Source organism: Elephantulus edwardii, unplaced genomic scaffold (genome assembly GCF_000299155.1).
Source record: "Elephantulus edwardii isolate Elephantulus edwardi_28Jun2011 unplaced genomic scaffold, EleEdw1.0 scaffold00140, whole genome shotgun sequence".
In the NCBI taxonomy this organism is placed as follows: Eukaryota; Metazoa; Chordata; class Mammalia; order Macroscelidea; family Macroscelididae; genus Elephantulus; species Elephantulus edwardii.
The window spans coordinates 7,455,448-7,471,961 of NW_006399890.1; the positions used below are offsets into that span (position 1 = coordinate 7,455,448).

Genomic DNA, 16,514 nt, shown 5'->3' on the forward strand with positions numbered 1-16,514 from the left:
ATGACTCTCTTCCTAAATATTCACCTAAGAAGCTCCAGCTCCTTCAGCCAGAGCGTAAGCATATACTTGTCCTTTGTTTAATATGTTTGTTAATCAATCCATATTTGCACAGAATTAAAAGAAAATATTTCAACAAATACTTCAAATGATCCGATTTATAGAGTTCAATTTTTTTTTGCATGGAAACTGAACATAATGACAAAAGCAGAAAGTGAAAATTACTTTTTCACCTACAGCTAGCACTAACAAATCCTTACTTATTTTTGCACATCTGTGAGGATAAAGGTGCCTTAATTTATGTTGAACATGCTGATACCAAAATGAGTTAATTCTCATTGTAATATACAGGTTGCTGGAAGAAATGAAAAAAAAAAAGCAGTGGTTACACTTATGTCAGGCCCTCTAAGAAACATCAGAACAACAAAGATATGTGAAAAGGTAGTGTTGTCTTCCCCCATCGGGTGGTTTAGTGTGTGTGTGTGTTGGAACAAGTGCAGATAGCAGAAAGGTTATTTCCAAAAGTACTTCTGAAGTACCAGTGTCCAAATCGGAAGTCACACATCTTCTAATGATACAAACGGGACCGTGTGGTGTCAGGGGTTTACTTTGCTGGCAAACATTGGCTTTCACCACCAAAGTGAGAAGGACCTTAAAATAGGGAGTTATCATTATGGAATTAGTTAGTTTCTCCATCCCACAAAGTTAACCTGAGTGGATTTAGTAGCTAAAGTGGGAATCTTACTACCAGCAAGGAAAAGGAGGGCAAGAGTGTAGTGCACATTTTTCTGGGCCAGAAATTGCTGGTCAGACTAGTCTACATGAGAGAAGCCGTACCGCGAGCTAGAACCAGGGCTTTTACTTGTTTGCTGGAGGATTGAGGGAACTTTGTAACATTATCCTAAGCAGTGAGGCTGAAGATCAAAGGGACTTGCAAACATATTTGAGAGGCAGTCTGGACTGCGAAATTTTATCTTGCTGCAGCCTGAATTGAAACCTCTTAACTTCCTGAAAAAACCGCCATAACTTTAAATATGTTTCTATGAGGTCTTTGCAGCTATTGCAATGGATTTGGACCCAGTAGAACAACCAGAATAATGTTAACATTGGTAGAAATAGGTGATGAAGTGTGGGGGACATGTATGACCTAATGAAAATTGACTTTGTGTTGTGATACTTTTGATGAGGGCAGTTCCCCCTTGTGGAATTAGCAGAGGTGAGATATAACTGTCTCCATGTTGCCCTTGCTCTCTTTGTAGACTGCAGGTCCCCTTTCCCCCCTCATTTACATTGTTTCAAGTTGGAACCAACACATAGTTGACCCTCCAGTGGGTTTTCAGAGGCTGTAAATCACATAGGAGAAGATTGTCCATCTTTCTTCTGTGGAACAGCTGGTGGATTCAAACCTCCTGCCTTTGGGTTGGTAGCACAACTCCTAACCCAGTAGACTACTGGAGCTCCTTTTCCTATCGTGTTGCTCTGAGTGACAAACTATCTGTCAGTGCCAATTGTCTAGGGAAAAAATCACCCAGGTGCCTTCTGACTCCACTGTATTCAGTCCACCCTTTCAGAAGGTAGGTATACATTATTTAATGTGTCCTACCATTGTTGTCAAGATGGACAAAGAATGACTGATTTTAAATGTTTTCTAATTTAATAAATAGATGAAGTCCCTCAATTCAAGTACTCCGTCCTTAAAAGAGAGAAGACCCACTCAGTTCAATTGTTTACAGTCTTACCTTTTTTTGCACTGATTTTTAAAAAAGTATTATTAATTTTAATGAAAGTTTACAGAGACTTTGGGTTTCCATTCATTCTTTGTTGCACTTTTCTCCCTATTCACCCCCCACTCTTCTCTTTGAAAAGTAAAAGAAAAATTCTTTCATTATTATACAATCCCTCTCCCCAAGTCCACTCCACTATGCAGCCTTCATTATAGACTCCTGTCATGACAGTAATACCTAATCACATATGCCTTTTAAACAGTTCTATCCCTCATCTGTTTCAATGCAGTATACATTATTTATCTCATCTTTCTTTTTTCAGTCAACAGAGAGTTAATTTATTTCTAGCAAATAAGCAAGGAAGCAAATAACAGTAAAGCAAAAATTCAAACAAGATAATGGCTAAAGTTTTTATAGGAAGTACCTCTTAGAACAAAGTTTGATGTAACTCAGTTATGCTGTTTGATGGCCAGTAAACTACAAGGGATTGATTAAAGAGATCTTTGAAAGTAGTACTTAAATTTGCTCATGTCTTACAGATTTTAAGAAGATTTAAATACTAATTCCCAAGACTTCTCTAATCTGTTTTAGCCTGCTAGTCATTGAATAGCATAACTTTTGGGTCTAAGAAGTGCCTCTTAGAAAAAGCTTTGACCTTGCGTTGTTTGTATTTTGATTTGAACTCACCCAAAGGTGCCTGGAAGGACAAATCTACTGGTCTAGTTTGAAATAATATCCTTAAAAACAGCATAGAGCAGGTCTGCCCTTTACATAGTAAATTGCCATTAGTCCAAGCTTACTCCAAGACAGCAGTAAGTTGTTTGGAAAATTTGCCACTAGTTTATTTTGTTTGTAGTTTGTTTTGTTTTTATAATATTTATTAATTTTTTCCTTGTTGGACTTTTCTTTCCCTCTCCCCTCTCCCCTCCCCATCCCTTTTGTTCCTGATTGTCGTACGTATAATGACCAATCATATATTCCTTTTGGACAGTTCTTCCCCTCATCAGTTCTAACGCAGTATTCATTATCTACCCACGGCTGAGATATTTCACTCAGCATAATGTGCCCAGGTTCCCCAATGTTATGTAATGTTTTATGAGTTCATTGTTTTTCAGTGTGGTGTAATATTCCTTTGTGTGAATGTACCATAGTTTTCTACCCATTCATTTTTTGATGGGCACTTGGGTTACTTCCATCTCTTTGCTATTGTGAATGATGCAGCAACAAACATGCATCTGTTTTAGTAGTGACTCTAGTTTCTTTAGGGCATATGCCTAGTAATGGAATTGCTGGGACAAATGGTATTTCTATTTATAACTTTTTGAGAAAGTGCCAGATCATTTTCCATAGTCACTGTGTTATTTTACATTCCCACCAACAGTGAATAAGAGTTCCAATCTTTCTACAACATCACCAGCATTTGTTTTTTGCTGGCTTGATAAAATTTGCTTTTGTTGCTGGGGTGTGATGATATCTCATAGTTATTTTGATTTGCATCTCTTTGATAATTAGGGATTTTGAACATTTTCCATGTGTGTGTTTGCCATCTGAATGTCTTTTTTGGTGAAGTGTCTATTCATATTCTGTGCCCATTTTGTGACTGGGTTGGTTACCTTTTTTCCTGTTGAGGTACTGGAATATTATATAAATTTTAGATATAAGTCCATTATCAGATATATAATTATAAAATTTTTTTTCTCAGTCTGTGGCTTTCCTTTTAACCAGATTGGGGAAGGTTTTATTTATGTGCTACTAGTAGATTTTCAATTAACATTTCTTATGTTGTTCTTCCTCCCTCACGGCTCCACTGACTTTCATCTTCCTCTTTTTATATTTTTCTTTACTCTTCCTCCTTTTACATTCAGGCATGTGAGGTTCAATCATGGTTGGCGGTTTTGGGGTTTGGTAGTTTTCTTTGTTTCTTTGGGTTGTTGGTTTTTTGGTATGTATGTGTGTGTGTGTGTGTATATATATATATATATAAAATCTTTTTTTCTTAAGAAAAAAAAAAAAACCAACCCCAATCCAAAAAATGTCAAACTACATACAGGAGAGATATGGGCAAGGGCAGGTATCTTTCCATCCAGTCCTGACCCCTGCCTCATATGTTTTTGGCAGCAATAAAGCATGGGGAGTAATAGCCCCAAATGGTATATGTGTATGGGAAGGATAGGGGTGCAAAAGCAGGGGAGTGGTGGGGAAAGGGGCAGATGAGGTCAGTACTGGGCACACCACAGGTGAGAGGTCATTTCATAACATTTCTTATTTATCAAACCACTGTGGGCACCTTCTTTGCCCATCAGCGGGACTAGCATCTTGGCAGTCATGGTGATAGTGAGGTGGAAGGTAGGTGCTCTGCCAATAGTCTTGGTGAGAAGATCCATGGAATATTCTTCATCCACTAGCAGTAAGTCCCAGATCACAGAACACTTCTGGCCCCCAAGTGTCAGCCCTTTCACAAAAAAATTTAATGGTTTGCCATTAAGAACTTCATGGTTGGTTTTAATAGAGTTAATAATATACTTTGCATACTAGCCTGGGATCACAGATTATTATTGGGAATAATTTAGTGTGTTTATGTTAATCTTATTTATAAATATTAGTAAAATGAGATTGAGACTTTGTGTAAAAATTTTTGCTTGTCCTTTGAAATAATTTGGATCATTATTTCACTTTTAAGCATATGAAATGCATGTAGATCTTGTGTGTTTTAAGTAGACTGGTTACCTGGACACATAATTATTGTGGATATATATCGCAAATCTGTCTTATAATTACGATGGGAATCTTTGAATAATTATGATAGGAAATTCAACATTTTATCTTCTCAGGTTTTGAGATGCTAGAATAGAAAATCAGTGCCTGTGGAAGCAGGAGTCAAGGAATTAAACTATGTGTTGCACTGGGAAAATCTGCTGCGCAACCGTCTTTTAAAGTATTAAAAAGCAAAGATGTCACGTTTGAGGACTAACGTACATCTGTGTCAAGCAAGAGTGTTTTCACTTGCTTCACATGCGTGTGAAAATGGAAGTGTGTATAAGGAAGACCAAAGAAAGAGTGATGCATTTGAAGTGTGGCATTGGTGAAGAATATTGAATATACCATGGGATTCCAAAAGGGCAAACAGTTCTGTCTTAGAAGAAGCACAACTAGAGTACTTTTTATAAGTAAGATTGGCCAGTACTTTCCATGTGTTTTCAGGTGGGCCTAGTCCTTGGAGAAGGATGTTATGTATAGTGGAGCCAAAGCTCAGTATAAAAGAAAACTCTTAATGCAGTGAACTGACAGTGACTTCTGTTATCAGTTTAAACATAGCAGTGATTCCAAGGATGGTGCAGGACTGGATCATGTTTCCATGATATTGTACTCAGGATCACTGAGAGTTAGACTAGCACTTAACAAATCTGCTATTACTACTTATATTCAATTCATTTGTTAGATATTTTTATTATATAGAGCATTTAAAAGTTGTTTTCTTCAGTTTTATCTTTGAATTTTTTTCTCTTCCTATTTTCTGAATGATTATATTTTTCAAAAAATGCTGCAGCAGTTATTGTTGTTGTTGTTGGATACCATCGAGTTGAGTATTATTCATAGCAACCTTAGGAACAGCAGATCTGAAACTTGATCTATCCTGTGCCATCGTCACACTTCCTGAAACACTAGAGCCTGTTACAGCAATCATCATGTCACCCCACCTTGTTGAGGGTCTTCCTCACCTTCATCGACCCTCCACACTTCCAAGCATCTCTACAAGTGGCTTCTTACATTAAAGATAGACAAGAATAACCCCTCCTAGCAACATGCTCAAAGTATGTGAGGTGAAGCCTCATCATTCTTGCCTCCGAGGAGCACTCTGGCTGCACCTTCTCCAACACAAAATTGTTTGTTCTTACGGGTATCCATGTTCAGTGCTCTTCTCCAACACTGAAGCTCAAAGTTCTTCTTCTAATCAGTGTCTACTTCTACTGAACCTGGCTGGCTAGGCCACTGCAGCTGACACGATGCTTCATGACTTCTGAGGGTAGATCATAAATGCCACACATTTCTGCTTTGCTGCCTTAGACTGTTACTTTTGAAATATAGTTACTATGCTATAAAGAAGACTAAATAGCCCATGTAGAGTCATGAATCCTGCTTATTCACCTTGCCAGCCACCTAAGTAAGCCATCTTGAAAGAGAATTACTTTTTAACTCTCTAAGGAGTAGAAATGAACTGTATCTGCGGCGCTCTAGCCAAGTGACAGAGTCATAAGCAAAATGAAAAATCATTGCTGTTTTTGGGGCACTGATGATGAGGTCATTTCTTATGTGGCCATAGAAAACCAGAACAGACTTTGATATCTATAACTATATTGTAGTAAATTAGCAATCCGGAAGTGAGCAGAAGTGCAGAGGGTCTTGAAGGGCATTCAATGAGTCTTAAAGGAAAGTAGGGACATGATAATGCAAGGAAGAAGAAGGGGATGATTATTAGGTAGTCCTGGAAAGTTTGGTAGTGCTGTTGCTTTCAGTAACTATGGGAAATAGAAAATATATTTAATAAACTTGATTCTCTAGCTAAGGAGATTTACGGGCATGGTATTGAAAATGTCACTTGGCTTCTTCTCACTATTTATGGTAAAATGTGAAACGAAAAAGAGGAGCTAAAGAACATACTGCTAAATTGAAAGGAGCCGGTTCTTACTGGGTTCAAAAATAGAACTGTTTCTTATACCCAAGTTTTCCAGACATCAAATGATTCTAAAATTAAGGAACTTTTGTAGGGCAAAGATCACATCCTGGGTAAGACTTCAGAATCTTTAAGACCTCAGAAATAATATAAGGCGCAGGAGAGGAAGGCCCTCTATGAGGTGGATTGATTCAGTGACTGGGATAATTGGGATGGGAGTGTCAGAGACAGTGCAATTGGCACAGGACAGAGCGGAGTTTAGGGCTGTTGTACATAGGGTCGCTATGAGTCGCAAGCAACTCGACAGCACATAACAAAAACAACAACATATAATAGAACCTTTGAGATGTAAAGGCCCCATTCTGTAAGGACCATAAGGAGTCTTGGTGGTTGTTGTTGTTGTGTACCATCGGGTAAGAACCAACCCAGCTGAGCTGAGCAGGTTTCCAAAGGTAGTTAAATTCATGAGAGGAGATTGCCCATCCTTCTTCTACAGAGCAGTTGGTGGATTCGAACCATGTGTCTTCAGAATTGCAGTATAGCTTCTTGCCACTAGGCCACCAGAGGTCCCTGAGAAGTCTCAGTAGTGTGTTAGAATTGAACTGTTAACCAGAATGTGGAAGTTGTCTGGAGCTGCCCAGATTCTACAGACGTTTGTTTTCTGGTTCTGGTGAAGATTAGAATAGAATGTTATGCTACTAAACCGAAGGTGGGTGATTTTAATCTGCAGACCTCAGGCCTGATTTTAATTGTTTTTGGTCAAACATCCTTCTAAGTGGTGCAGCACTCGTCTGTCCATTTGCTGTACAGAGATAACTTGAGGTTGCTGTGATGCTAACCGCCATGATATTGATGTGTCAAATGCGATAAAGTTTACCCATGGTGGACAGTGTTTGGTGGAGGTCTTCTACTAAACAAGTTTGGAAGCAGGAGTGGCATACACTTCCAAAATAGCTTGCCTCTGGAAACTTTATGAATGTAGAGAAACAATGAAAGTTATACAAGTGTTCAGGTCTTTAGTTCACAGCATTGTTGAGTTGTCTATGACTCGACAGCGCTTAACATTGACACCAGCAACAACCAAAATGTCAGATATTTGAACCTTTTTGCAGCTTCTTGAGAAAAACATGCTAGTCTGCTCCTGTAAAAAAATGTACCGCCTTGGAAACTCTAAAAGCCAGTTCTGCTCTGTGCCAGAGTTAATTTTCAGTTGTTGTTATGTGCCGTCGAACCACCTGCGACCCAAAGCAACTCTATTTCCAGTAGCGCTGAGCCTTGCCCTGTCCTGAGCCAGTCTCCTACTCTTTTTTTAAAATAATTTTTCTATTATTATTTTTTTATTTTTGTGTGAGTGTACCGTCAAATCAGATCTGACTGGTACAGAAGGAGATTGTCCCTCCTTCCCTGGCAGAGCATCTGGTCAGTCTCCTACTCTTAAGTGTGCTTTGCTGTACATAGGGTTTTTGAAGGCCTGTAATTTTTAGTTAGCATTAGCTAAATGGCAGAGTTTGGCTTTTGGTTTGATCTCTAAGGATTGTAAGGGCATCAGTGTTAAACAATAAGGCTTCAAAGAATCTTAAAATTTAGTTCCACAAAACTGTCTCAGAGACCTCAAGGTAAAGAAAGCTTTATTCAAGCACATGCTTGAATTTTACATTTTGCATAATGGAATAGGGGATAAAGGATAACTTTCATTAAAAACTCATAAAAGAATATCAGCTTGTGGGGAAAGAAACAGAAACTGTTCAAAATGAAAAAAGACTTCTTGGATTCTCCAAACATCTGTAAGAAGAGGCTGAGATAGCAGTTACCAAATCAGGCTGCTTGTTTTGTAAAAAGAACAGAGAGAACTCCTAGGGAATCAGAATGACCACAGATAAAGATACTGGAATCGTGTGTACAGGTGGATTTTAGAACTGCTGTAGACCACTGACTATTGAATACCTTACTGTTTCACTCTTCTAAATAAGAGTGTGTATAATGATCATTGTATGTGTGTTCCATCCTTGTTTGTTGAGTATATTTGGGGCCAATAACTTGTTGGTTTTTCTAAAGTCTGGAGGAAAGGTTCTAAAGAAGCCATGCATAGGGGACCAAACAGTTGTTAGGTGCCATCAAGTTAAATATGATTCATAGTGACCCTGTGAACAACTGATCTGAACAATCCTTACAATCTCTGACACACTTGAACCCATTGCTGCAGTCACTGTGTCAGTCCATCTGATAGAGTGTTTTACTCTCTTTTGCTGCCTCTCCCCTTTTCAAAGCATGATGTCCATCTTCAAGTAATAACCTCTGTTAGTAACATGTCCAAAGTATATGGGATGAAGCCTCATCATCCTTTCTTCCAGAGAGCTCTCTGGCTGCACTTTCTCGAAGCCATATCTTTTTATTTTGGCAGTCCTGGTCTCCAGTACCACAGTTGAAAGGGATCAGTTCTTCTGTTGTCATCCTTACTCATTGTACAGCTCTCAGATGTATAGCAAGTGACTGAAAAGACTGTGACCTGAACCAGGCTCACCTTAGCCCTCAGGTTGACATCATTACTTCTCAGAAATTTGGAGAAATCCCTGGCAGAATAACTCCTTACCACTAAGTTACCATAACTCCCTGCAGAGACCAATGTGCACATTGGCTTGAAAGTGAGATTTTACTCTTTTCCCTGATCTCAAAGTCTAATGACTTTTCCCTGATTTCAAAGTCTGATGGGATAATACCTAGGGGAGTTGGAGAAAGGAGTAAGTGTACTTTGAATGTCAGTTATTGTAGTCAGAGGGCAGATTACAGACTACAAGAATCTTGACCCTCCTACTTGCACAACACACACCCATTCTTTTTTCTAAGATCTCTCAAATTCCATTTCATTGACTAAGATTATATTTTCCAGTAATGGCTGCAACAGTATCTCATATTCTACATATTCTTCTTATAATGTGTTCTTATTAAGTAGAGTCTCTGTCCCCTCTCACAGAATCTGGCTAGCCTTTGTGATTGTCTTGGCCAATAGAATAAGCCTAAAGTGGTATTGTCTATAAAGCTAGATCAAAAAATGCCCTGTGTTTCTACCTTGCTCTCTTGGACTGCCCATGCACTCTTCGAACTCACCTACTTTGCTTAGCCAAAAGGAGAGGCCAAAGTGACGAGGGATCAAGACCACTAGCCCACTATCCTGACTAAACTAAACTTCAAACAGCAAGTTGATAGCCATGTGAACAAAGCATTTTTTTTAAAGCAGACCCTTCAATGCCAGTTGAAATACCTCACTAATAGCATATGGAGTATAAATAAACTTATAGATATGTTAACAATAGAAAAGATTCTTGCTATTTGTTATTTTAAGCTACCACATTTGGGGATAGTTTGCTCTATACAGTGTTAGTTGCTTATAATCGGTTTCTGTGGCATTAACTGATGATTCTAGATCCTAATTTCAGCTCATAAGTTTCTTTGAAGACTCTGTCTCATATCTGATTTTTAGTTTTATGTATTTCCTTGTAAGCTTAATATGTTCAAATTTCACATGTTGTCCTTTTATACCATATGTTCTTTCTCCATTATGTCAGCCGATGCAATCAGTGATGCCAGAAACCTAGACAATAATTCTTAATTCCTATATAATTTTCCTTTTTGTTTTTCAACTTTTGTTTTGTTTTGTTTTAACTGCTAGGGCTTTAGTCTGGTTGTCAGTATTTCTTATCTGGACAAGTTAATAACAATGGAGCTAGTCTCTGTGTTTGTCACTGTTGGCAGAGTGATTTATTTTTTTTTAACATTTAAACAGGATAATGATAATCATATAGGATACAGTGCATATGAATGATTGTATGAAATATTATAAATGAAGGATTGTATGGAACACAGTGTATATGAATGAAACATAATGTAAATGAATTATTGATTGTAAATGAAACGTATATATGATTATGTCACAGTAGTTCTTATTATTCAAAGTGGCTTTATTCACAAAACAGAGTCATAGTTTCTTGGCAGGTTATACACAGTTTTTAATCTCTTCTCTCTCCAAGAATCTAGACTTAACTGCCATCTCTTCCTTTTCACTTTATAATGCTGTGTAACTGTAGCTCTCCAGATATACGAAGAAGAAATCACACTTTTCTGTGCTTCCAAGCTGTTCTACTTGTACAGTTCCTTGTGATTTTAGGACTGAAGTCCACATTTTCTTAATGGCTATTAACTAGGGTATGCTCACACACATGGCTGTTCATAACATTACAGCTTAGTGCTTCAAAGCTAGCAGTACGGTCTCAATCCGGCTAGTCTTATTTATGATTAAACTTATGATAGATTTAATAGAATGTAACTTACCTGAAGGAATTACTTATCTCTTTAGTCTTACTCAACTCAAGGAGGGGGGATTATGCAAGATGAATATACTAGAGGGGAAGGCATTTAGAGACTAACCCGAGAATTCTGCCTACCATAGGTAAATAGAGGATTCTCTTTGAAAATGTTCAGATTTTTAAAAAAATAATGAAAAGTTTTTAAAAAAGACAATGTCTTGTATATGTGCTTTTAACCCCACTGCATTGGTTACTGAGTGTGTCATTTCAGTCTGATAGCTAGCCATAAGTTATGGGAAAGGTTTTTGTGTTTCAACAATGAATTCTTCCTCTTTCTCTCTCCTTTCTTTCTGTGACTCTTACTGCTTGGGTATTGGACCTCTTAGACTAGCCTTTAATTTTATTGCCCTGTCTTTCCCATTTGCTATCTTTTTTGCTCTACTTTTTGGGAGATATAGTCAACTTTATATTTCAGTTCCCTGTGGTTGTATTATCTTCTTATCTGGCCATGGCAATGATTCTTGAGGTTTTCCACTTCCTTCATGGTGTGTTATTTTCTCCATTTGTTGTTGTTATTTTTAGTTTGTTTATTTTGGTATTTTTTTCATATGCTAGCGACTCTCCTCAGATGTTTATTTTCTTTGGATATCGTCCATGATCTAGAACACAAAACTAAAAAATGGATTTGGTGTTCTAAGTCGTGAAACTTGGCTTTGAGTTCCATAGAGTTATTGAGCAAAATGTTTTGCTGCTTTTTTTGAGCAACTCGGTATCAGTATATATATGTGTGTTCTTTCTTAAGTTTACTCAGTATTTCTAGAAAATAACATTTGAACATACCATGGACTACCAAGAAAACAAACATATCTTTCCTGGAGAAGTTGAAGCCAGGCTAGTTCTTGGAGGCAAAGATTTTGAAGCTCCATCTCACACACTGTGGGCATGTTGCCAGGAGTGAGCAGTCCTTGGAGAGGGACAGTATGCTTGGAAGGGTGGAGGGACAGCACAAAAGAGGAGTTGGAGACAGTGAGATTGACTCAAGGTAGGGCAGGGTTTGGGACTGTTGTATATAGAGTTACTATGAATCACAGGCAGCTGAACAGCACATAACAACAACAACAAAATTTTCTTGAAGGACAGATGATCTGGATGCTAGCTTTCTGGGAACAGACTGAGGAGAATAGGGGATATATCAGCATCAGAATATTTAACCCCTTAATTTGGCATGATATTCATATTCTCAGTTGTTCCTGAAGTCACCTGATTTCTGTTGGTACATGAGACAGTTACTTAAACTTATGAATTTGGGGAGGGAAATCCAGGAGTCTTAACTGCTTATGAAAGTTTTTTATCTGTTTTTCCTCATTATAGAACATTCCTGCCATTTCCTTACCATGTCTTAGAGTTTTGCTTTATAGAATGCCCTTTGCCCCTTATTATTTTGGTCTCCAGCTTTCAGCATTTTGCTGCTTTGTCTTTCCCCCTTTCTCTCCATTCTTGTATGTTTATCTCATCTTACAAACTCTTTTATTTTCTTGGGATTTCTGGGAGGAATGCATTAAAGGTCCATCTGCTTTTTGAACTCAGATGATTTTCATTTGGTGGATTGATTCAGGTTTGGAAGCAGAAATTGCATCCACTTCATAAACCACATGCCTCTGGAAACTACGAACATAGAGAAACGACGATAGTTACGGAACAGAATTTAGATCTTTTGTTCATAGAGTCACTCTGAGTTGTACTTGACTTGATGGCACTTAACAACAACAATGTGTTATCTAGTATATGGTAAATGACTACATAGGAAAGATACTATGACGTTGTTATCTTTATTTCAGTGAAAAGTATAGTATATATCAACACCATACTATTTATATAATTATTTCTCTAATATGTGTTTTACTTATAGCTGTAAGCTCAGATTTAACTCCTTATTAAACCTGTAAGTTTTATAATATTTAAATTATATAGATGTTGTTGTTGTTTTTAGGAATAATAAATTTAGGACAGTATGAGATAATTTCTGTAACACTGGATTTATTTAACAGACTTACTTTAAATATTTGACTTTATTAATAGAATTAACTGGGGTTTAAATCTAAGTGATGGAACATTGTTATCAATTATTATAGTTGTGTTTTTCTTTTAATCAAGACTGAAGTTGCTGAAGATCCTCAGCAAGTTTCAACTGTTCATCTTCAGCTAGGATTACCACTGGTTTTTATTGTTAGTCAACGAGTCACATATGAGGCTGATAGAAGAACTGCTGAATGGGTTGCTTGGCATCTTCTAGGAAAAGCTGGAGTTCTTCTCTTGTTAAGGTACCATAAAATTGAATATTACTATACCTTTAGTAAAACACTAATTTTTTAAAAATTTTAAATATGATATCTTACTTGTAAGGAAGCAGAAATCTCTAATAGGTGTTAATGTTATTAGATTTAGTTGCTGTGCTACAATCTGTAAATTAGTTGTAAACTGATTAAAATTTGGTTGTAAGTCTTGCTGAAACATGTAGATTGAAATATTTGTAATTTAATGTATAAATTTCTTAGGCTCAATAGGTTTTCTTAAACAAATTTTATTATAAGAATAAAATTATATTCTAAATGAATATGATGAGCTATTATAATTCTTCTGAGTAGCAACGTAAACATTTCTTTCCATTTTGAAAAAGGGACTCTTTGGAAGTGAACATTCCTCAGCACACTAATGTGGTCTTCAAAAGAGCAGAAGAGGTTAGTCATTTTATTTATTGATATGAAAAGTCTCCTTATGTCAAGAAAGTTAATGCATGTGATCTTGAAAGTAGTATATGACACTTGTGAGAACTGGTACTCAGTGGAACTATCTTTTTCCCTAACTCTTGCAAGGTTTTGGTGTCTTACCATTTTTCTATCTATATTAGCAGAAAAGATTTGTATTTTTTCCTCTAACAGGAAATCTACCTTAAATTCTGGCTTTCACAGCCATCGAAAACTTCATGGAGAACAGTTCTACTTTGAAAAATGAGGGAGCTGACAGGAGTCAAAATCAACTCTATGTCTGATACAGGCTATGGTCTTTGCAGTTACTTATTATGCATCAGAGAGTAGGACAATGACTAGAAAGGATAGAAGGAGAATTGATGCCTTTGAGCTGTGGTGCTGGAGAGTATTGAATGTACCATGGACTGCTAAGAAAACAAACAGATTCATTCTGGAGAGGGTTAAACCGGGCTACTCCTTGGAGGCAAGGATTCTGGGGCTTTGTCTGACATACTTTGGACATGTTGTAAGGAGAGACAAGTCCTTGGAGAGGGACATCATGCTTGGTAGGGTAGAAGGACAGCGCAGGAGGGGAAGACCCTCTATGTGGTGCATTGATTCAGTGACTGTGGTAATTGGGTTAGGTGTGTCAGAGGCAATGCGATTGGCACAGGATAGAGCATGGTTTCGGGCTGTTGTACATAGGGTCGCTATGAGTAGCAAGCAACTCGACGGCACATAACAACAACAACAATTGTGAGTATGGAACAGTTTCAGTTCGTTAGAAGTAGAATCAATTCAATGACATTAACTAGCAACAGCTTTTTAGCAGTCTGCTAACTTTTTTTATATAAAATACAGTTCACTTTTTTAATGAAGTTAATGTCTTTTGTTTTAAGTTCTGTGGTTTAGTTTCATTCTACTATCATAGATGTTAAACATTTTTTTTTCTTGGAAGTTAAATATTTTTACACTAAAATGATCTTCTGTAGTGCTGGAGAAGAGTATTGAGAATACCATGGACTGCTAGGAAAACAAACAGATTTGTCCTGGAAAGGGTTAAACTGGGTGGCTCCTTGGAGGCAAGGATTCTGAGTCTCCGTCTAACATACTTTGGACATGTTGTGAGGAGAGACCGGTCCTTAGAGAGGGACATCATGCTTGGGAGGGTGGAGGGACGGCACAGGAGAGGAAGGCCCTCTATGAGGTGGATTGATTCAGTGACTGGGATAATTGGGATGGGAGTGTCGGAAACAGTGCGATTGGCACAGGACAGAGCGGAGTTTAGGGCTGTAGTACATACGGTCGCTATGAGTCGCAGGCGACTCGACGGCACATAACAACAACAACAACATATTTAATCATAGTTTTAAAATAAATATATTTTCAGGGGATGCCAGTGGAGTATTTGGAGTTACAGGATGTTGATTTAATACTGTCCCATGTGGAAAGTAAGGTGGACACTGAGACAATCCCAGAGGAAGAAGATGATGACATCGAGGATCCAGATCCCGGTAATCTGTTTTGTAAGACCATACCACCCTTCCTGCACAGCATGCACAATGTCACTGATATTTTCACCGAATTAACTTTTGCATGAGTGTGTTCACATTGAAGAATTGAAGAGATTGTTTTTGAATCACATTCTATCAGATTGAGTACGTGCAACAATATGAAGATCCTGTACTTCAGTTAATGTGATACTGTTCGTATTCCATGTCAGGCTTTAGGTATTACCACAGCCTTTTCTTTAGCCTACAAATCACTTCTTTTCAGTTCAGCTGATCTAGTCCGTGTTTTAAAACTCTACTCAGAAGTTTATGTACTTAAGGTTACAAATTATTTGTCAGTAGCATAGTAAATAAATGTTAATACTTTTAACATAGTTTTTTGTTTCTTATTTTTGCTTTTTCCTGTCTATTAATAACCTTTTGCTTTTTTCATGCAGTATCCCTAATGTCATTCTTCAGCTAGTCTGGTCTTCACTAGAGTGCTATATAGTGTTAGTTGTTAGTGTTCTATAGAACACAGCGAAACTGCCACATAGAGTTTCCAAAGCTGTAAATCTTTATAATGACAAATACCCTTATTTTTCTCCCACAAAAGTGTTAATGAGTCTGAACTGCTTGACCTTCTGTTCAGCTGCTCAGTGCTTAATCTACTACCTCACAAGAGTTCTCAGGTAGAGGCTAAGTAATTTCTATGGGAGAAATTCTTATGTGATTTACAGCTTCTGCAAATCTATTGGAAGGTCAGCTATAAATTGGTTCTGATTCAATGGCAGTAAGTTTTGTTGACTTAATATTAAAATAAGTTGGTTGATATTTGTAATTTCAGGAAGTATTAGGGAGCTCTGATGGCGTAGTGGCAAGAAGCTGCATTGTAATCTCAAAGGGACAAGGTTCGAGGCCTCCAGCTGGTCCACAGGAGAAGGATGAGCATTGTCCTCCCATGTGATTAACTGCCTCTGAAAATCCACTTGAGAATCAGTTATGTGTAGGTTGACTCAGTGGTAAACAACAACAACAACATTATGATATTGATAAAAAGATTTCTAAGCTATTCTAAAGGCATTGACCACAAAGCATTGACCTTAAAAACATAAGACTCCAAGAATTGATAGAATACTAATTGAGATAGTTCAACAAGCTGATGCAGTTCTAAAACTCACTTTTCTATGCCAAGAAATCTGGAAGATAGCTACCTGACCAAACAACTGGAAGAGAGTATATTTGTGCCCATTTGAAAGAATAGCAAGCGAACACAATGTGGAAATGATTGGACAGTATTATTAATAGCAAACAAAGGTAAAATTTGCCTGAAGATAATTAAAATATGGTAGCAGCAGCCTGTCCACAGAGAATTGAAAGTTATGCAGAAGATGCTTAACAAGGACTTGAATTGCTGATACAAAATAGATCTAGGATAAAAGCAGGGAACACCAAAAGGGTACTTACCTGTGTTTTATTGACTTGCAAAGTCATTTGTACAGTTCGTAACAAATTCTGTAATATTACTGAGAGTGAGGACTCTAGAACCCTTTTTTCTTTTTTTTCTTCTATAATTATATTTT

At 37.4% G+C, this 16,514-nt stretch overlaps 1 protein-coding gene across 1 annotated transcript in view; it reads left to right on the plus strand.

Moving 5' to 3' along the window:
• TXNDC16 (thioredoxin domain containing 16) overlaps positions 1-16,514 on the plus strand; it is a 118,787-nt gene that overhangs the window by 58,494 nt on the left and 43,779 nt on the right. Inside the window, 3 exon segments of the mRNA XM_006894373.1 lie at positions 12,849-13,015; positions 13,372-13,432; positions 14,832-14,955. Coding sequence (XP_006894435.1) covers positions 12,849-13,015; positions 13,372-13,432; positions 14,832-14,955 — 352 coding nt within the window.